At 38.2% G+C, this 22,657-nt stretch overlaps 2 protein-coding genes across 2 annotated transcripts in view; both read right to left on the reverse strand.

Moving 5' to 3' along the window:
* LOC131774912 (uncharacterized) overlaps positions 1 to 17,528 on the reverse strand; it is a 69,060-nt gene extending 51,532 nt beyond the window's left edge. Inside the window, exons 1-8 of the mRNA XM_066168881.1 lie at positions 17,327 to 17,528; positions 16,168 to 16,215; positions 15,418 to 15,726; positions 14,947 to 15,252; positions 14,123 to 14,431; positions 12,926 to 13,231; positions 12,006 to 12,314; positions 11,253 to 11,558 (exon numbers count right to left, since the gene is read on the reverse strand). Coding sequence (XP_066024978.1) covers positions 11,253 to 11,558; positions 12,006 to 12,314; positions 12,926 to 13,231; positions 14,123 to 14,431; positions 14,947 to 15,252; positions 15,418 to 15,726; positions 16,168 to 16,215; positions 17,327 to 17,381 — 1,948 coding nt within the window. The 5' untranslated portion in view covers positions 17,382 to 17,528. The remainder of the gene's footprint in view (positions 1 to 11,252; positions 11,559 to 12,005; positions 12,315 to 12,925; positions 13,232 to 14,122; positions 14,432 to 14,946; positions 15,253 to 15,417; positions 15,727 to 16,167; positions 16,216 to 17,326) is intronic.
* Positions 17,529 to 18,512: 984 nt separating this feature from the next.
* On the reverse strand, positions 18,513 to 20,292 carry LOC131774914 (octopamine receptor beta-2R). The gene has a single exon (XM_059091009.2). The coding sequence runs from the start codon at positions 20,186 to 20,188 to the stop codon at positions 19,283 to 19,285; it is 906 nt and encodes a 301-aa protein (XP_058946992.2). The 5' UTR covers positions 20,189 to 20,292; the 3' UTR covers positions 18,513 to 19,282.
* Positions 20,293 to 22,657: the final 2,365 nt, after the last annotated feature.

Genomic DNA, 22,657 nt, shown 5'->3' on the forward strand with positions numbered 1-22,657 from the left:
TTTTCAAAACGAAACTCAAGAAACACTTAGAGCAATCATTGCATCAGCTGTTACAGCAGACTCGAGTACGGGTTGGTATACCTCATGAAATACATGTCCCCTGAACGTTAATTGTGCTGATATTGTATATTTTAAACGGTTGCTTTTAAAAGAATCAACCCTGCTAGTTAGATATTTAGTAATCTTGCCCAAGAAGCTTGCCGAATAAACAGTGAGTCGAGTCGAGTCCAGAGCCAAAATTAATTATATCGCAGTACATTATAGAGTGTAGATGATGCGTAATGACTAATTTAACACAAGCCTGTTTTCCAGTGTTTAGGACAAAAAGACAAAATATCAACCTAGTTCGGTGATTAAAACCACTACTTGCTACAATTACTGTATTTTAATAAGTTGTAGAACCTTCCTGCTCTCTTACTTTCGTTTGGTTAGCATAGCCGCTAACACCTTACCGATTATCTATAGAAGAACTTGAACAAGCAAGGAATCAACCTGAAGCGCATTAACTTTTCAAACCCCCAAGGTAAAAAGGCTTGTGAATGTGAGGTCGCCAAAATAGAAAATCAAATGAGAATCTCAACGCTGGCCATGACATCGAGACAGCATCGCAAATGATGACAGCCATAGGTCATCTGGCGGAATGGCTAGACTCAGCGTGACTTTAGGGGGTCCTCAGCATACTTACTGCAAATTCAACGCCAGTGAAGTGGGAACGAGTGATAGTTTTATTAATAACATTGCATACACCAACGGAGGTGTGCTAAGGTGAGGAGCATATGGAGTTGGTTTGCGGTAAAATTTTTACCTTGGGGAAGCTTCTGCCAACAAAGCAGCAGCCCTCTTCCTCAGTTAAACAAGTATACAGATAATGCGATTTCCAATGTTTCTTTCCAAACCGTCAAAGCTAGACAAAGCGCAAAACAAACTACAGAATTAGCAAAGGCCGCAGCACGCTAGAATGACAGTGACGACGAAACCTGTGAAAAAGGAAGTGGACTGTTGTATTGTCCAGAGGAGGGTCACATCAAGTCTTTCCAGCATTTCTCGTCCTCAAAAGGACATCTGAAATGTGGCAAAGACAAGTATGCCCTAGAACCCTAGAACAAGAAACGCTGTGCGACAAGGCAATAAAATTGTACGCAGCTAAACTGGAGATGGCGCAGCTGCAGTTGCTGAAACTGAGGATGAAGATATATATATATCGTCCGGGGATGAAGGTCCAGCACCACTAGGCTCTGAAGTTAGCAATAGCACCAAGAAAGAACCTCGCTAATGCCTAGAAAACCTATCTTACTGAAGGAACCATTTTGAAGAATGCAATGCGAAAAGCTGAGCACAGCGACAGCTCCAGGAAGACTTCCTCGCACCTCAGGAGATAACAGGATGTTTTGTCGGTTAACAGCGAAAAAAAAAACTTTCAGCACTCGCGGCGAAGATGTTGAAAAGATATGAGGCATCCAAGAGCTTACTGAGGAAGTAATGAAGACTTTTGCTCTTCAGCATCCAATCATATTTGACAAATACAACATCTGTGAAATTGTGGGCTAGTCGAAGCTGTCAAAGGTTTCTGTGCGGATGCTGCGGGAGATTTGTTTTAATAAGATGCGTTATATTGTGACACTTAGCAGCGTGTGTGTCCTCTAGGGACACGCTCCCGCAAGTTAAACTCCTGAAATGTTTCTTTTTAACGTGCCGTCTATGAAAAGTTGTCATTTACTTCTTAAATTTCTGACCTTCGAACGAAAGATCGAGGAGATAATCACAACATGGGTTTGTTTATTGTTAAAAAATACGTGTTTATTGTTCATCGTGGTTTAAGGTAGGAGATGAACTTTATTCGTTTGTCACCAATAGCAGCGAACCAACGTACTACAAATAGCGATACGTAAACAATCAACCTCACCGTGTGATGAAGACTGGCATTATTGCAGTCGAAACGTCGCGATTAATATCCAAAGTGACTCCATCGTGAGACAAACTAAGCTCATCTCCTATGGGTTTGTTTACTTTGTTTTTCTCTAATAAAATCTATACGTTAGTCTTTTAAAAGTGGGCGTGAAAATTCTGGTCAGATCAAACAACAGCTTGTGTTAAATTCGTTATTACGCATCATCTATGCTCTGTAATGTACTGCAATATAACTCATTGATGGGTTTGGACCCGACTATATTTGACAGTGATAGATCACTGCTCATTCGGCTAGCTTCTTGGGCAAGATTACTAAATATCTAACTAACAGGGTTGATTCTTTTAAAAGCCACTCTTTAAAATATACAATATCAGCACAATTAACGCTCAGGGGACGTGTATTCTACGCTAAGTCCCTGATATGAGGTATAGCGACCCGCACTCGAGTCTGCTGTATTACCTGGTGCAATGGTTACTCAAGGCGTTCCTTGATCTTCGAGATACGCATTAATGGTTTTGTAAGCAAATATAAGCTTCCGGATCACTACCCGGAAAGATAACGTGAATATCAGAACGTGCTATCTGGGTTGTAGTCTTACTACTGGCACGAGTAACTTCACAAGGCATGGTAGCCTCTAGAGAAGAAGTATAAATGTAAATTCGGCTAGTATAAACATTTTAGTGAAAGTTGTGGTTTTCTTGTTGTGGTTTTGACTCTTACACACCTTTTAAATCAGTAGAGAAATTTTATAACACCGCACTTTGCTCTATTGCACATCTGCAGTGATGGGTTATGCCCTTTGCTGATCCTAGGCCTTAGTACCTAAAACAATAATTCAAAAAATACCATGATTCATTAAATCATGAAATCTGAAATAAAAAACCTCGAAATACGCTTTGCAAGAGCATGATCAGTAGGCATTGAATATCCTACCCTGTTATTTTGCTTTTAAGTGAACGATGCAACAATTTCAGGAATGTGGCCCTCTTCTTCAAAAGAGCAACATGTAAGGTAAAAGGATATTATGTTAAAAAAGCTGTAGATGTAAAATGCGAAACAATTGAGTTTGCGTGTATGTGTACATTTTTGACCGTCAAATTGGCGCATTTTACCCAACTTTGAAGTTTGATGAAATCGCGCTGAATCGAAAATCCAAAATCGAGATTTTGTGTGGCTCATAGTGAGAAAACATTTCACATGTAAATTTGCGCCAGCGTGTGGCTGCATGATTTTAGGCTCCGTAACTTTTAGCGTTCCGAGCGTTTCTTAGCGTTTCTTAATATTTCTTTTCTTTCAGTTGGAAGTCATATTGTGCTAAGTCTTTAATATGCTAGTTTACTCCAGGAACACTCTCATTTCACTGCGTAACTGGTACAAGACCTTCAAGAAGCTCTTAGCGCCGCTTCATGGATCAGTTGTTCGATCAGTATCGACCGAAGTTTGGGAGAAGCTTGCATTTCATAATTTCCTGGCTAGCACCAGAGGACAGCGAGGCGGAAACCATCTCAGAAACCGAACACCCATTGCTACAGTGAATTTTATTGCTAGAAGTGACGGAGCGTCAAACTAAAGTCAAAAAGGATCGAATCGTTCGAACTTATTAAATATTCACAATGACACCTCTAGAGCCATGACCGCGACAACAACAACAACAGAATATCAGTGCAAAACTTCCAATCTCCCGAAGTCTAAACTTAAAATTGCACATCTTAATGTAAGATCATTGAAAACAAGAAGCCATTTGCTGTAAGTGCGGGAGTTAATGAGGGAGAAGGATTACGATGTCTTGGCTGTTTCAGAGTCCTGGCTCAACTCGACTGTGACGAACGCCGAAGTTGAAATCGACGGATACAAATTAACTAGATTGCACCGACTGGAGGCGGAGTGTGTGTATATACTTGCTCATCGCTCAAAGTTGAACGGTTAAAGGACATGTCTGAGATTTCGGAGTCAGGATTTCATCAGTTATGGATGCAAATTCAACTGAAGAAACTGAGGTCTATGTTACTTTGTGTGGCGTATAGACCTGATTATTGTCCTTTACCTTGTTTTGTCAACAAGTTTATGGACAAATATACTCAAGCGCTTACCTTTGGGAAAGATATACTTATTGCTGGTGACTTAAATTGCGACATGTTGAAACCACGTTCTCCTGAAGCTAATGCCCTCCTTGATTTGTGCAACAGCGTTAACTTAACTCAGTTGATTAAAGAGCCGACACGGGTGACTTAAAATTCGTCAACTCTCAGATTGATGTGATCAGACCTCTAGCAACAATATAGTAGAAGATAGTGGAGTGGTCGTATCTCACATCAGCGATCAGTTTCTAGTGTATACTTCTTTGAAACTCAAGTTGCCTAAGTCTCCATCTGGCTCTGTGAATATAAGATCCTACAAGAATTACGATCGTGATAAATTTGTCGAGGATCTCAAACAAGTGTCATGGCATGAGACCGCCCTTGTTGACGACGTGAGTGAAATGCTTGATCACTTCGACACAAATTTTCTCAATGTGCTTGAAAGTCACGCCCCTATTAAAACAGTGAGGATCAGACCCCGTTGCTGCCCTTTTGTCGACACAAAAAATAAAAGAGCTTATGCGTAGCAGAGATGGCTTATTAAGAAATGCCCGTCGCCCTGATATGCCTTTGGATTTGGAGTTATACCGTGGTTTAAGTGAAGAAGTGAAGACTAAGTTAGGAGAGGCGGAAAAAGGATACATAAAGGAAGAACTAGAGCGCTCTCGGAACACCAGGTCGAAGTGGAAGGTTATTAGAAGTTGTATTCCTCGCAGGGAAACAACTCACCAGGTATACACGAGAGACTTGAAGGAAGTTGCAGACGAGTTCAATCAATTCTTCACTTCTGTGGGTGCTAGGGCCTCCGAGGCTTCCAGGTCCCTGTTGAACGTCCACAATCAGGCCCCTCTATTGGCCGTTGTTCCAGATGATGAAATCTCAGAAGTGGACAAGTTTTGTTTCCATCCAGTGTCTAGTAGGGAGATTCAGAAGATTGTAATGTCTTTACCGTCAAACAAAGCCCCGGGTCACGATAAAGAAGCTCTTCCATGTATTCTTCCAATTCTTACAGTTATTGTTAACCGTTCCTTATCTACTTGGACAAAGAAGTTACTCCATCCAACTCAGCAAGGGATCTCGGCATAAAAATGGACGCAACGCTAAGCTTTGACGAACATATTACGAACACTGTTTAATCTTGTTTTGCTAGCCTATGTCAGATAAACAGAATTAAACATCTTTTTGACTCAAAGTCTTTGGAGAATGTTATCCACGCTTTGGTATTTAGTCGATTGTTTTATTGTTCTCCTGTATGGTCCAGTACATCAAAGAAGAACGTCTCCAAACTGTTAAGTGTCCAGAATTTTGCTGCAAGAGTTGTCACAGGCTCGAGAAAATTCGAACACATAACACCTGTCCTGAGGGACTTAAATTGGCTTCGTGTTGGTAGTATGTTGAAATATACTGTTGGCATTCTCACGTTTAAGTGTGTTAATGGACTAGCGCCTAGATATCTCTGTTCCCGCTTTTTCACTAGGGCTACTGTACACGATCGAAATACTAGAAATAAGAACAAATTAGATATTCTGGGATACAAATCTGCTGCTGGGCAGCGATCTTTTCTGTACCGATCAGTAACTATGTGGAACTCATTGTCGACTGATATCACTGATTGTAATAACCTAGCAATGTTTAAGAGGAAATTGAAAGATTATCTTTTCCGATTGTATTTTTCAAATAGTTAATTGTATCGTTATACGATGATTGTTATATATTCACAAATTAGGACTGAACGCCCTTTTATTGTAGATAGTATTCAATATTCATTTTGTAAATTAGGATTGATAGGTAGTTTTCCTATTGTAGACAAAAACCAATGCATTTGTGTAAATTAGGACTGAAAAGCCTTCTTGGAGCCCTATCTAAGACGGGTTACTTTTTCTATGAAGTGAGAAGTTAGTCGGATAAATTCAATTAGATCGTGTAAAAAAATGGTAATGAATTGCTCAAACTGCTGACAACATAAATTTTGATGTTTTTTTAAGATTTGGTAATCTTTATCGGTCCAGGTTTTTTTTCAATTTGTGACGCAACGCTCCGAGCCTGAAATTTTGAGCGTCAAAATCGGCATTTTAGCGGAATTCAGTTATTAGTGATTTTCTCGAAAATAAATCGATATCCAGCTAAACGAAGTATACATTTGTTTGTTTTACTCTATACGGCCTATCTAGCTTGAGAATATAAGTCGAATTAGTTTTTTGGTTGTTGCCACCATATTTTAGAAATGTTGAATTTTTGGCCATATGGGCTCTTAAAACTCTTCTTCAAGTTATCTTCGTGTTGGATTATATGAAGTAATTCCAAATAAATCCTTTTCACAGTTATCAAAAAAAAGTAATTTTCTATATAAAAAAAATGACTCTCGTGCTTCGTTCTTTTTAGGGAATAATCTAGATTGAAGAGAAGAGCCAAGAAGTTCGTATTCTTTTTTATTATTATTCCCGAGCTGTTAAGAACCAGTCTTTGAAGGCTGAACAAAAATACATATCGAAGTATTTTGAAATATTAAGATGGATTTGATAGCCTTTAGACAAAGATAGCATCAAGGGCAAAGCTTGAAGGAAATCGATCAAAACATTTTTTTTTTCGTTTTCCTACAGGGCAACGTTTTTATTTCTCAAAATCTAAGAGCTTAAATTGATGACGAATGATGCATATGGGCATTCGCCCAGAGAAACAATCGTTTAGTTTCTCGTCCCGGTGTACAACGGCACACTTTTGAAAGCACTAAGAGTGTGTTCACATGAGCGCCAGGCAGTCGTACTACATGCCTTCTCACCGATTTCAACGAAACTTTGCCACTTTGAGGGGTTTACCCCAGAACTCAAACCGACAAAATGGTTTCTGTTTTGGTTATTTCCGGAAGGGGATGGAACAACCCTCTGTTTTTCGGTTTCCTAAAATTTGGTAAAGTGTATGAAGCTCTCACTACGTTGGAATTTAACCGATTACTCTGAGACTTTGCATACATATTGTTACATCCTTAATAAATGAAAGACGTAAGCATCAGTCAATTTGATTAACGGTTTGTCAATCAACAGAGGCAAATAAATGACTGTTTTTTCCTTAAATTTTCGATTCATCCAAATTTTTGATAACTTTGAGGTCACATACCTCTCCTTGCCAGAAAGCTTCAATGCTACTTTTAATTTCCCTTTACGATATATCATTTCATCTCTCAAAGTTCTAAAAAAGTAATTGGACACTGCCGTATTTTTGTCTTGGATGCCTTTTAAAATCTACGACCGTGACAAGCTTTTCTCAACTACACCTGTCACGCAAAGCAAAAAAACCTTTATTTTATTTATTTTAGCTCCTCATACAAGATGATTGATCTATAAGGCTAAGAAATGTAAATAAGTTTCCAGATTTTCTGTTGGAATGGCAAATTTCACGTTTAGAGAGAAGCATGTATGAGAAATATTGATCTGAAACTCGTAGCGTTTCTTTCTTCTGTCGTTTATTACTTTGGAGTTTTGCTAAAATCAGCAAATATGGCTTTTGTACGGCACAAAACAGTCATTAGTCTATAATTTGATAGTTTAAAATCTTAATCGTCATTTTTAGGAGATTTGAAAAGTCATGTCTGTTGTGATGCAAGCTCCTGTATGCAACAACTTCGGCCTTTACAGAGGAAAATTCTGCCTCTCGGCTGAGAGGAAATATCGATAGCTTTATCAAATTAAAAAATACTTTTCTGCTATTCCGAAAATAAAACTAAAATAGCGTTGTCACCTACCACCATCGAGCAATTCCATGCAGAACTCCGCCAAGCTAACATTCGTGGCGTGACCCGAAGACTTTTCGTAGGAATTATTCAAGCGCGTTGCTCATGCTGTCTACTAGATATCAATTTTTAAATATTCTGCAGATCTCTGTGTGTATTTTTTTGCTTCGATCGTAAAATATCTGCACCCATTTATTATTACTTTTTTTAGGCAAACATTCCATATCTACATATAAATCTGCATCTCTCTCAATCGAGGGTTGTTGGCGTTGAATTGCGTGCTAAAGATTGAGCCAGCAATATTTTGACCAGTAGGTTTCCTACATATTTCCCTTGATGAATAAATCTGAAGACGTACCCAATTGTTTTCGTGGGTAATGACAATAAATTTGAAAGAAAAATGAGATGAAAAGGCCTGTATGTTTTGTAGCCCATTAACAGCTGTACAGTCTTCTGCTGTCTTCGTCTAAATTTTGTGGGTCTCTCCTTATCTTCTGCCTTTTTCAGTCAGTTTCGACTTCTAAAGCTAGATCATCGGCATCGACCTCTTCGTCCTCATTCATGCTTACAGAGGTGGACCCCTTCATTAAATCGGTTTTTGCTAGTGCAAAGAGTTAGCTGCAGAATTAAGCAATCTGCCGCTCTATCGACCAGTTAGTCTTAGACAACATTTCTGGCCGGTGTCTTCTTTGAAACACTTTATTTGGGAAACCACATTAGAGGCGGTTGCCTTCTTACTAGTTTTCTCCCCTGTCCAGCACATGTCAAGGAGATAACTCTTTGCTCTCTTAGGAAAGGCGGCTGCTTTTTGTGTTTTCCAAAGGGCCTATCTAAAGTCCACCTGGCTAGCAAGGGATTGTTCATCAGAATTTTTTCATGAGGTCTGACCTAAACCGTAGCCACCCTCTACAGAATGGCAAGCCTTTGCTTATTTCCTCTTGATTTCGACAAAGGAAGATTCTTTTGCCAGCTTGAATTCCTGTTTGCCTTTGTTAAGGTGCTTTTGGAGGGTAGCAAATGAATTAAGCGTCAGGCTAAAAAAGCTGAAAGCGAATTTCTCATGCGTAAAACTAAAATAGTGTTCCTTTCTCGTAATTTCTCAAATTATGTTGTCGCAAACAGTTTTTGGGGGTCACGAAACATAAAACTTTTTTGGCACCTAGTTTCATGTTGTAATTGCAATAAATAGCAAATAAAAACACATTCTCTTTCGGAAAAATTTATAAATATTAGGGTTCTTTGAAACAATAAGTAGTAGAAAGGGTTTAGTTCTGGTCAACATTGACTTTTCACACCTTCTTCCAAAATTGAGAGAACGCGCTGAGGAATTAAAAAGAACACTCATCTATGATAATGCTAGAAAGAAAATAAAAATGCAAATAAAGAAAAAGGAGAAACATAGGAACCCGTATTGTTTGCCCTGTTTGAGCCAGATCTACACATTGAAACCAGACAAAACGCAATGAAACTCGAAAGAGTGTTGTGTTCGTGCACGCAGGAAAGGCCATAAAATAAGAAAAATAAGGGCAGATAAAGATGATATTTGCTGTCAGAAGAACGCGAATAAGATAACAGAAGGTTTAAGAAATTTCTAGAACTGTTACCCATCGCCCAGAATTCAGCGACATATCCGGGACTCTCATTGAGACGCTGGCGCTAAATTTAAAAGCTAATTAGAAAATGATTGTCAAACAATAAAGGAAAAGGGCTGAAAATGTCGAGGAAGGCTTACGTTCTCTTCATTTACGGATAAACTTCTTTTCAAATGCTACTTTTACCATATGGCTTTTAAAGAAGAAAGTTCAATTGAACAGTGTATCATTCTCACTTTGTTCTTGCGCTTTCAGAAGAGGTCGCAAATTTGCCTTGAAAATTGACAATGTTAGCATCCTGCTTGTATGAGAAGTCGATCTCGGCGCACTTTCAGGCGTAATTTATCTTCACTCAATTGCTAGATTTCTCTTTTACCATACGGTTATTTTTATTTGACATTCTAGAAAGCGTCATAGAAATTTCCAAGGGATTCCAAACTTTGGAAGTAGTCGCAAAACGCGAATTTCGAAAACTTTTGCTTAGCATCGTAGTGTTCTATCCAAATTTGTCCTTTGAAGACCCCCACGAGAATACAAGTGACCTATTTTAAACTTCCCGCGAGAATATCAAGGTATGCTAAGCTCCGCCTCCGCAAACAATCGCGCACACGCCGCCTAATTAGTATTGAAATTGAGGTGGTAACTAGACAATGCTTAAAAAACTGTAAAAGCTTTTAAGATATGATCGCTGCGATCGCTGCAAAAATATTCAGCAATCGTTACTATCATATGGAAACCACCCTCCTATTATTGTCGCAAGATAGACTTTAGTTTTTATAAAAAAAATGGCAAACAAAAAACAAAGTTTTTGTACATTTTGAGAAAGGTCACGCAGTCACGCTACAAAGACTGTTTCTGAAGCGTGGAATTTCTTTATGGCGGAAAGTGGAAACAACATCTTCCAGTTTTATTTCTGGAAATATAGCGCAGTTTATGAATTTGATGGAGCTATTGATATTTCCTTTCAAACGAAGGGGAAGAGTGTCTCGACATACAGCACGCGACATGTGAGTTAAAATCTACTCTCCTGTTGCAGTTTCCTTATTGTGAACTGTACAATAATGATAGTAAACAATCAAATCATAAACCAGTTTTTAAATTAAGGTTTTGTGCCGCACAAAAGCCATATTTCCTGATTTTAGCCAATCTCCAAAGTATTAAACGACAAAAGAAAGAAACACTACGATTTTCCGATCAAACATTTCGTGAACATGCCTCTCTCTTAACATTTAATTATCCTTCCTACAAAAAGAAGTTGTTTTACATTTCATAGCCTCCTAATCAATCACCATGTGTAACGAACTATGAAATATAGGTTTATTTCTCAAGTGACAGCTTAGAGCCAGAATTGCGTGACATGTGTGGTTGATAGGAGCTTGTCACGGTCTCAGATTTTAAAAGGCATCCAAAACAAAAATACGGCAGTGCCCAAATATTTTCTCAATGTTATTCAGAGATGAAATGATGGATTATAAAGAGGAATTAAAATCAGTGTTGCAGCTTACAGGCAAGGGGAGATATTTCACCCCAAAGTTATCAAATATTTGGATGAATCGAATAGTCTGAGAACACAGTCATTTATTTGACTGCTACTTGCGTCGTATATTTATTAAGGATGTAACAATATATATGTAAACTCTCAGAGTATTCAGTCTAATACAATCGCAGTGAGGGCTCCATACATTCAACTTATTTTGAAGCGATTTTCTTGGAAAACCAGGAAAAACTGGGGGTGGTCAATCTCCTGGAAATGACCAAAACAGAAACCATTTTGTCTGTATGAAATTTGGGCTAGAGCCTTTAAACTAGCAAGGTTTCACTGAAATCGGTGGAATAGCATGTAGCACGACTGTCTGATGCTCTCGTAGACACACTATTAAAGTCATTTTATCGATTTCTGTCAGTGAAATTTGTTTGGAAATTGTGTGATTACGAAATTCACTTACCTTCAGGAACAACACAAAATACGCCAGCCACTCGACCGTTTGTACAGCTATGAGATTTCCAACCATCATGGGCACAGAAAAGTAACGATCTTTCAGTTCCCTGACACTGCACATTATTCATCCACACCTCACCAACCATGTTTGCGGAACTGCTGTATGATGAAGAAGCATTTGTGTATCCTAACTCTCGACAAAGCACATCAGCATTCTGTTTGTTCCATTTTTCACTGCAAATCCAGCCCCATGTCTTTTCGTGATAAACTTGAACCAGACCCTCGCCTAAATATTTATCTCCACCTAGGCGAACTAATAGCAAAAAGATCGGTGTTAGTCGTTCGTCAGCCAAGTTATAGGAATGTATATGTTTCAAGCGATTGCCTCTTTAAAGTATTTAGGGGTCATATATGAAAATTATAATAGTGGATCTATGGAGAATGAACTTTAAAGAATACGAGCAAAGTGACTAGATGGCTACCTCTATACCTCGTACGCAATTTACGTAAAAATATTTTTAAGTCAGGACAAAGTTAGCCTAAGGAAGAGGCAAAGTGCTTATGGAAAGGTGACAAGTGCTATTCATAATCTTCAAAGACAACTCGCACCTTGTCGACCGGTCTCAAAACCGCCACTACAGAGAAAGAAAATTACAGAATTTTAACCATTGACGACAGAACACAAGGAGTAAGCGTTCTTCCTATAGCCATTAAGCTCTGCAATAATAATGTTACATGACTTTTTTTATGATTATTTCACCTTTTGGGATGCAGATCACACTGGCATCTTGGTTGTGTTTACAGTCTGTTACTCTCCATCCTTTGTGTACACACTGAGATATTGCAGTCTCCTGTCCGGTACAGTTGATGTCATCCATCCATATCATTCCAGAGCCTTTTCCAAAAGCAGCAGAGCGAAGTCCTGTAATTGCCCCTTGAAATCCGAGCTGACGACAGAAGACATTTATTTCTGGATTGTCCCAATAATCATGACAAATTGTACCCCATTTCCCATTGTAGAATATTTCTGCACGACCATTATAAGGTGCTGTTCCATTAACAAGCCTTACTGTTAAGAAAAGATTAACCAATTGTCAATAAATTTAACAATAAATAGTTTTCCTTCAAATGTTATGATTACTTGAACCAAAATTCAGTTTTCAAACTTATTCAAATACCTTTGGAGTTGGGTTGAATGCGGTTGCAGAAATTTCACATGAGTTTTAAAAAAACACTTTGTAACAGATTCTATGTAAAAAGGCATCTTGCAGTAAGAGTCAACTCAACTCTTACTATGTATCTTACAAATTAAAAGTCCGCTTACAAATACAAATTAACTAGAGCCAACATTTTTTTTTACCGTACTGCTATGCACCATTTCATAGTTACCGATCACAAAAACCTTAATATGACATGTTAGATTACTACTTCAACTACACCACAGCATACAGCACTATTATCGACCCAAACTGTTGCATGATAAAAAATCGCAAGGAAAATCGGGAGCTATTAATCTTATCATTAGATTACAGCTGCACACTCGCTTTACCTACTATCTATCACAAAATAGATAGCGAGTCGCGTTGCCAATTAGATTTCAGCATTTTTGATATAGCGTTAGAGTACGCTAGCCCGTAAATTAAAAACTGATAATATTTTGAGTTAAAAGTTGATGTTGACCTTTTGGAATACTGCAAACCACACCGGCAAGTTGACCTTTTGCACAGCTGTGATCTTTCCATCCATCATGTGTACACGAGACTAAAGATCTTTCGCTTCCATCGCACTGTACGTGATTCATCCAAATCATTCCGCCTTTCTCAACCGGGTTACTGTACAAAAGTGTAGCATTTTCATACCCCAACCCCTTACAAACCACGTTTGCATCCGTGTCGTCCCACAGCTGATTACAAATCCATCCCCATACCTTATTATGATAAACCTGAACCAGACCCTGGGTAGCATTGATTTCTCCACCTACACGAACTGTTGGAAAATAAATGCATTTTAGGCAAGCAAGTCTTTCACTTGAGGCCCCGGATGTTCCAAGGGTGGATAACGTGGATAGAGCAGTACACTTTGTTAAAAATCATCAACTGGATAGCCATTTATCCGTTCGATAGCATTACCCCCCCCCCCCCCCCCCCCACCTTGAACAACTCGGCCCAGGCCCAGGTATGAAAATTGCAATTTTAGACCTTCAAGAACGGTCCCTTCTTCCGCACAGAAACATTTTGACTTGAGTGTGATCTAGCTCTCCGTATAAGACCAAAAGGAGAATTTCGCGGTGTTTGTTAGCGATGTCTATTTTTTTGTTGTTGTTCTTCTTCTTTCCGTTTTTTTTTTTAGTTTCTTTTTTGTAACTGGTACTTTCATTTACCATTATGGTACGCATCATGAAACGTGTCTTTGAAATTACATCACAAGAGCATGAAATAGTCAAATTCTGCAACGATCGAGTTAGGTAGGCCAAGGTTCCCTTTTCCAAGATTGCCTATGCAAGAACTAGCCACAGGTTTAAGGCATCTTTAAACATAAATAAATCACCCGCGGTTATTAACAACCTATCCATACCCAGAAGCAAAGATTTTATGGACAGAGTAGACGTATGGGGGTATGGCGATGTCACCGCTCGATACCGGTTGACCACTTAATAAAGGTTCCATAGGGATCAAACGCTATAAAAAGAACCTTGTACAGTTTCTGAAAACCAAAAAATAAAACAGCAACAACAACAACAAAAAAACTTGCTGAAACTTGCATTGAATCAATATAGATGAAGATGATACCAAGAGGCAGTTGTGACTCAGTCAAGGGTAAGCAGGACCGCTCAATCGAGTTAAAAGTTTCAGATATCAAGGGTTAGAATGTACTTACCTTTCGGTGTGCAGATCACACCGGCGTCTTTGCTGTGATCACAATCTGTTACTCTCCATCCCCTATGCTTACACTGCGTTATCGCTGTTTCGTTTCCAGCACAGTGGACATCATCCATCCATATGATCCCTGACCCTTCTCCAAAAGCAGCAGAACGAAGAGCAAGTAGCGCTCCTTCGAATCCCAGCTGACGGCAGAAAACAGAGGCTTCTGGCAGTTCCCAGTAATCATGACAAATTGTTCCCCAGCTGCCATCATAGGATACTTCGACACGACCTTCATATGAGGCAGTCCCGCCAACTAACCTTACTGGGGATATTAAATGTTTACCTTTCAGATGCCACAGTTACCTCATATGAAAGTTGAAACCCTTCATGTTATTTGATCTTTGCTAGTTTGAAAAGAATTTGTCGCTAAGCCTGACGCATCTGTTCGAATGTTGTGAACACAACAAGGAATTAACGATCGCTTTTCGTTAGAATTCATGCTTCTGTTCACTTGCGTTGTTTACACCCTTTGCCATAAAAACTGATTTAATTGGTTAAAGTATCGAATTCACAAGCCGGGGCACACCTCTAAATCTGTGAAATAAATTTTTTCCGAACAGGATAAAAAAGAGAGCTGCTACATTCGTGGAATTTTCCTTTAAAAAAAAAAGGTACCTTAAGGATTTTATGGATATTTTCGATACTTTTTTAGAGGAGAAGTATGCTACAAAACTAAATTTTGATCAAATTTGATCATTGATCAAGGTGCAAGGGAAAAGACCTCAAAGCCATATCATAATTATGTTATTTGTTATTCTTTGGATACGATACTCTTACCTTCAGGTACGCCGCACTCTACACCTGCTAGTTGACCGTTTGTGCAGCTATGGTTCTTCCAGTCTTCATGGTCACATAAGACGAGTGACGTTTCATTGCCAATGCACTGAATATTTTTCATCCATATAACGTCACATTTATCTTCTAAACTGCCGTAAACCATAGAAGCCTTTGTGAAACCTAACTCTCTACAAACCACGTCAGCATCTTGTTTATCCCAACCCTGATTACAGATCCAGCCCCACGTTCTGCTGTGGTAAACTTGAACTAAACCTTTGTGGGAGAACGCTCCTTCACTCAAACGAACTGTTGGAAACAAAAAAATTAGATCAGATCTGCAAAAATAGTTAAAAACAAAGTGGAAATAATTTTTTTGTTTCGCGTTGGTTTTTACTTGTCTATTGTCGCATGTCTGTCCAATAACACAACAATTTCTATTAATTCCTCTAACATCCAGTTTTAACAAATTACCAATCGGAATGCAAATCACACTAGCATCTTGGCTATGATCACAGTTCCGAATTCCCCACCCCTTGTGTCCACACTGGGAAATTGAGGACTCATTTCCTTTACAATCAACGTCATCCAACCATATCTCTCCAGTCCCCTTTCCATAAGCAGCAGAACGGAGTGCTACAAGGGCACCTTCGAAACCCAACTGTCGGCAGAGTACATCAGCATCCGGCATTTCCCAGTAATCATGACAAATTGTTCCCCAGACACCGTTGTGCAAGATTTCAACACGACCTCTATTGAGCGCATTTCCTTCGACCAGCCTGACTGCAAGGTGGAAAAAAGAAAGAAAACCAATGAAACAATCAAATATAAAAAAAGAAAAAGATTGAGCAGATGGCACTCATGAAGGGGAAAATTACGTAAATTAGAAAGTTTACCCAAGTAACCAACAAAACGCTTGTCTCTTCATTGCGAAACAACTAGTAGAAAACGTGACCTCAGTTCCGCAGATTGATTTCAAAATAGTTGCCTCATGCAAATATAATCATTTTACTTTAACCTTTTCTGTATGAATGTACAGCAATTACGAACCCGAATATACATCGTCACTCTCGAAATTGACCCCAAGAATTAGAGATATTCTTCAGCTCTGATTACTCTTTTTGTTTTGTGTCGTTATTGACAGCAAGAAAAGAAAGATATGATACTTTTATGCATTTCACGAAAAGTTATTGCTACAACTCAAATGAGCAAAGGGCAACTTACCGTTTATATTACCAAGAGCACTGTTTGTCCATTTTCGCAGTAGAATTCCTAAAAGTCCAGTCGATCGAAAGGTGAAAAATGAGTGAGTATCGAAATGATTATATTTCATACCAAATAACTTCCTTTTAGACTGCTGTAGAATTTAAACGTGTTAACCGTCACTCTGAGCATAATTAACATATATGTTTCCTCACGTAAATGCATATCGTGCACACATATATAAATTTTAGTTTCGCGCCATTTGCGGGCAGATCGATCTATCTCAATAATCAAAGTCACTCAAGTTAAAAGATATCGACTAGCACCACAAGGAAACTTTTGCGTGTTCGTTTCCACCGTCGCTTTTTGCTCATACCGATCATCATTTATTCTTTCGTAATCAAGCCAAATATCAACACACCACACCAATCGCATCAAACACATCTGTCACATCAGCGTGCGTTCCAAATCCCCTCAAAAACTATAACACACGGTTAATCGTTTGTCAATTACAGACCGCTAAGCTTTATGTAGACATAGCCAAAAATACCATCGATTAGAATAGCTTCCTGTCTGTGAAGTGGACCTAAATATTACACTTTAAGTAATCTTGGGATGTAAAAGGATTAGAGCCCTAAAGAGAAGGCACAAGCAACGATAGCTTAGTAACCTATTTAAAACTGGAAAGTGAACTATTGATTTGCTAGGTCCTCATATATCAAAAAAGCACAAAGGATTCTTTATCATCATAGAAGGTTTAGCGCTTTGAACCGCGCGAGCGAAGCGAGGAGCGCCTTGCGAATGTCGTCACTGAGCCTTGATTTAATAAGAAATTGAGTTAATGAGTTCTGGGTAAAAGTTTAAATGGTTTGCTGTAACGTATTTTTCCGACAGATATTTAATTTATTTAGGAACATCAGGTAGATACATAGCACAAATTTCAATCATGGCTGCTCTCAGCTGTTGTCTTGCAATGGAATTTTAAACAACCATGCGAAACCTTAGTGAAATATTTTTAGCACTTATCAAACCTTAGAGAAATATTCCTAGCACTAATTAAGCTATTTTGCTTACCAAATCAAAGAAATAGGCAGATTATGCCTAACATAATGGATAAAATTGATCCTCAACCGAGTAGAAATGCATTTTGTACCGTGAAATAAGTTATATGGATACGTACCCGACAACTGCAACAGAAGAATCCAATAAAGTCGATAATAGCTTATCCACCACATGTTTGAAGTCCTACTTCGAAGATTGAAAATAAGGAAGCACAAGACAAGCAAATATGTAAGTGCTTTAAGCGAAGGGAAAAGACATAATTCACCATCCCTTAGCTATAGGTGCTTTCTTTCTCGAGTTCGAGTTCAGTTATCGCTCGATAATGTTCATCAGTAAATTCATTAGTCATGGTTGACTAACGATTCAAATTGTGTAACTTGGTATGGGTGACGGCATGTTGGGGAGAAGAGCACTGAACTGAAAAAGTATCTAACACGCAGTGGCTATGGCTAAGTGCCAAGGAACTCGCTTTCACGGACTAAACGTTCGACGGTCTGAAATTTTCAGAGAATTTCCAATGAGGCTCGTCTCGAAATATCAAGCAAATTTATGGTCGAATTTCCGGTGGACGAAAAACAAACAAGAAAGGTTTTAAGCAGAGAATCCCGTGTCTACAATTATTTTGAATTCACTGAAAAGCTCGGGAAAATCGTTAGCTTCAAAACCAGAATGATTCGTCGAATCGCTTGGCATTTCTCAACAAACATTGAATACTCTGAATACTGGAGGTTTTTTGTGGGAATTAGCGGAAACTTTTGACCACCATGCATTCAATCTGGTTGAGACCGGGCTTCACAGGGAGTGAAAACCCGGATTGAACAACATCAAAGCACCAACTAATTTAATTCGGGACTTCGACATAAGGGTGATACAAGGTAAGTACTTTATACAGTGCTGATTAAATGAAGATTCAGAAAATTGCCGCCGTACAACCTGTTTGCCAGGAAAATGTATAGACACAGTAAAAAAAAAAGAGGGTATGAGGAATGTAAGAGAGAAACTGATAAATCAGATTAGCTTACTTTAGCAAAAGCATCTCCTCCAAGTGTCAGAAATGTGTCTCCGGCAAGTGTCCATGTAATAAAATTAAACTAGGCAGAAATTTTATGTACATAAATCTGTTACCATCTTTTTGGCGGTAAGTGCTCAAATTGAAATAAGCTAGACGCTATGTTCGAAATAGAATACCAGCCGATCGATTATTAATTTTTCATCCTAGAAAGATATTAAAGGACATTGGAAAGTTCAGAGTTAGACCGATCTAGCAATGACATTGCAAAGGTTTCATAAGTGCCACAGAAAACCTGTAATTTATATTTTTATCGGCCCAATACAAGCCAGATCTCATAAGTAGAATACAAAAGATTGATCATTGATCTAAGTGGACATATTTTACTTATATTGAGTTCAATAACTCCTTGATGCTCGTTTTAGATTAAACTGAACAATTTATATCAACTTATTACTTTATGTAATCCAAAAGACAACGAGTGTTTTTTATGAGAAAACAGATTTGGAATGAACATTTGGGCTCGTTCTGTCGAGAGCTGCGACAAAAATTGACCCTGATGCGTCGAATACGTTAATGCGTTGTCATTGTTATGTCAAAGGACAATTAGCGCGTTTCACTGATTTGAAAACTTTAAATAAAGATAAAAAGCCATTATTTCTCATCCATATATTTATCTTTAACCTTGGATTTTTATCCACCGTAAACGTGACTTGTAAGCAAAGGTTCTTAGTTAAGGCCGAGCCAAGTGTAAACCAAAGTCTTACAACTGAAAAATATTTAAGAACCCGCGCCAACTTCCTTAAAATTCCTGTAATCCTCTAAACTTACAGCACTCTTTTTACGGCATTATTAATCTAGATTCGAGCGTAGATAGCTATGTGCGTTTCTTGGTGCAAACTCAATTTGGACCTTGGGAGGTGAGTATTGATCTTTGCTGACTCAGTGTTGACTACTTTAAGGCGATTTTCGCTGTCCATAGACTACTAAGAGCTTAATAGTTGTCAGTTCTCATATCAAGATCTCCTAGCCAACGCCTTCCAACAATAAGTATAAAATTCAAATTTAGCGTATGTCCCTCTCTGTAGAGAGTGTCGTAGAACCGATTACAGTTTCGTGTCTGGTAAAATGTTTCTCCTTTCTACAAGACAATTTCAGTTTCTTTACTTCTTCCTTAATATCTCTTCTCAGGAAAGTGTACACAAATGGATTAATCGCGGAGTTCGCTATCAACATGAGCCGACGAATCATCTGAATTATTTCAGTGTCGTCGCACAGTTTTAAAACATTTTTGCACATCGTGTAATAAGCTTCCAAGGCGTAACAGAATACAAAGAGAAATGTGACCATCAAAATCATCTTCAAAGCTCTTGATCCTTCTCTTCGATTCTCCTTTTTGGGTTTTCCTTTCGATCTGTTCTTGTGTTTTGTTTGTTCTCTTTTGGCAACGATGCTTATTCGCAGGGCAGCGAAGAGAATGAGTAAACACGGCAGAACCTCAAATATTATGACTATCACAGGAAGAAAGTACTTGAATGCTTCCCTTTTATGCAGGTAATAAAGGGGAGTGAAGACAACACCACGCAAAATAATAGGAAAAAGCCATGACATCGCGATCGAAATGGCCACAGTCCTGTCCGATACCTTGACTCTGTGGTACATGGGTATGACGATGGCAAGGAAACGGTCAGCTGTCATGGCGCACAAATTGCATACTGAGGAATAAATGAAGATCCAGCGAAATGCTCTCATGATACTTGTTTGGCAGAACGACCAACGATCACAAAAAAACAATGGAGGATAGAAACTCAAGGCCACTAAAGCATCCGCTATAGCAAGGGAAATGATGTACCAGTTGAGTTTGCGTGAGCGAAGGTTCTTTCTGAATAGGATCAGAAATATCACGAAAGAGTTTCCAGACAACGCTGTTATGGTTAACGTCCATGCCATAACCACAAAGAGCGCAGACATGATGATCACATGAGGTTTATCGCTCTCCTGATGAAGAGAAATGTGGAAATTGCTTTATAGGAAGTTCGAAAGTACAAAACGGCCGATATCACTGAGTTCCTGTTTTGAAATACAAAGATTTATTTTACAGTGCGTGATTATGCATATTCAGATCGGATTAAATACAAAGCTGGTATATTTCATTGTTTTCTGTTGCGGAAGTTTAATTTGATTCCTTTTAACTGAAGCAGATTTTGATCAGGGGAACAAAAAATGCAATCAAATGGGAAAGAACCCCAGTTCGTAACAACTCAATTTTGGAAACAAAAAGTCAGATCATGGTCGGTGAGGGAACCAGGCATGAGATTTATTCGTCGAAAGTTTGAGCCCACCCGTGCGGCAGAATTCAATGGAGTTACAATTATTTTAAATTGACTCAACCGCAGAAACTTTCGCAACGCAAACTGACGCATTCAGTCACTAAATATGGAAAAAAAATAGAAAGAGACAAAGATCGTGCATTTTAAGGAGTACGCGTCACTGTTGTTTTCATCCTGGCTTATGGCTTTCTCTCCGAAGCAGTGAACTCGAATAACCACGTTAATATTGATTCGCTATGCATGGATAAATTTGCGTTTCGCAGAAAAATTGAAAGGTCACAAGGAAATTTAATTGAGGCTTTTCAAAAAAAAACCGCATGTTTTGTTCTTTTTTTTCTAAGATGGTACTTTTACCATTGTTTTACTACAATGATTTATGAGCTCGTGACAATGTTCCAAAGACTAAGCTTGTAAACATATTCATTCTAGAAATAGTTATCTTTACCTGCAAATTAACAGCTGTTCAGCATATTTTTCTTCCTGTATGATTTGAACTTTATAATCTTTGGATCCTGTACATATTCAATTTGGATTTTTTTATCACTTTGTTTGTAAGAATACGGTATTCTTGAAGAGAAATAAGAGAAAAAAAAGAAGAGAAATAAATAAAAGAAATAAAATAAAAGAAAATCAATCAAAAAAGGCAAATAAATTCCCAGACGGTCTAACAATGAAACATTTACAGCACCTTGTCCTCCAGCCATAATTTGTGAATGGAATTCAACGCTGATTAGAATTAAAAAATTCTCTCTATGTGTTTGTGTTGTCAATTTTTTTCTAACGTCATGCTCCTCAATTTAGCTTTAAACAAAGCCAATATTATTAAAGTTCTACCTGAATATGTGACCTCTTTGTAAAGACGAGGTTATGAGATTTTACTTCTTTTGTATGTCTCTCCTTACAACGAGTTATTTAGGTATGTTTGCTTATTTGTTTGTTTTTTGTTCAGAGAAGAAAATTCAAATGAACAGTAGTTAAAAAAATTGTTCATTTCGAAGCAAATTTCCGACAACTTTTACCTAAAAGCCTCTACCTCGTGCTCGATACAGTCTTCCTGGATCGCGGTTAGAGTATTGGACCGTGGGTCATTACTTGGGAAAGAGCTTGTTTAACCTTTCTTGAATTTCTGGATGCACCTTGCTTACAATGCGATTAAATCATACATGGTTCGTTCTACTATAGATAGTATTGTTAATCTACGAGATCGGAAATTTAGCCACATCATCCTTAGCCGATTCAAAGCTTGCTTTATTACTATTTCATCATCAGATGTTGTGCGCAAATGAGAGAAAGTTTCTTTCTTTCTTTGCTTTGTTTCATTTTGTATTGCAGAAAAAATATGTTATTCGATGATGTCGTTGACCTTGTGTAAGGGATTTCCAATGTGTTTGTGTTCAGAAAGGGTGACAAGGAAAAGTGGATCGCATTAATACAGCTCTCACGGTAAATGATCAAATGACTATAGACCATTTGTCAAACTTAGCATTGACTAGTTGCCATAATAATTATAAAGCAAGTTAAAGTCTATCTTAACTTACTTACTACGAATATCAATTTAACTACAACTGCTTGCTTGAATTCGACCTTAATATAGTGCTTCCCTTAGCTATCAGTGGCATTTTAAAAGAAACTTCTTCTAGCATTGGCGCAAGTCTTGTTTTAAAATTTACATTCTCCAGTAACGGTTCCCGCTTGTGGTGATAAGAGTTGTTTCCGTGGTTCTGGAACAAAACTTCAATCCATATTCGCGTAAAGGATGGCGTCGTATTGTTGCATGTTGAAAAGTCTCTGAGAGGAAGAAACAAAATTGAATTAATTAATTTAAATAACTATATGAAAAGATGATCAAGCCTTGCATAAATTTTTTTCTACATGTTTTACCTGATGTCCATTTTCCATTTTCTTCAAAGATTTTCAAAAGTTGGACGATCATCAAGATTCTCTAGCCAGCATTTTTGCATTTTCTTGTAACTAGAAAATAGGTATTTAAAGATTAATATATTCAACAGAGCTCAATGGGTTGGAAGGGTTGGACCTGTGCTTTATATAAGTTGAATAAAATAAATTTGAAGAAAGTACTAGGATTTACACGCTGAGAAGGCGCGAAATA

This window comes from Pocillopora verrucosa, chromosome 6 (genome assembly GCF_036669915.1).
Source record: "Pocillopora verrucosa isolate sample1 chromosome 6, ASM3666991v2, whole genome shotgun sequence".
NCBI classification, from domain to species: domain Eukaryota; kingdom Metazoa; phylum Cnidaria; class Anthozoa; order Scleractinia; family Pocilloporidae; genus Pocillopora; species Pocillopora verrucosa.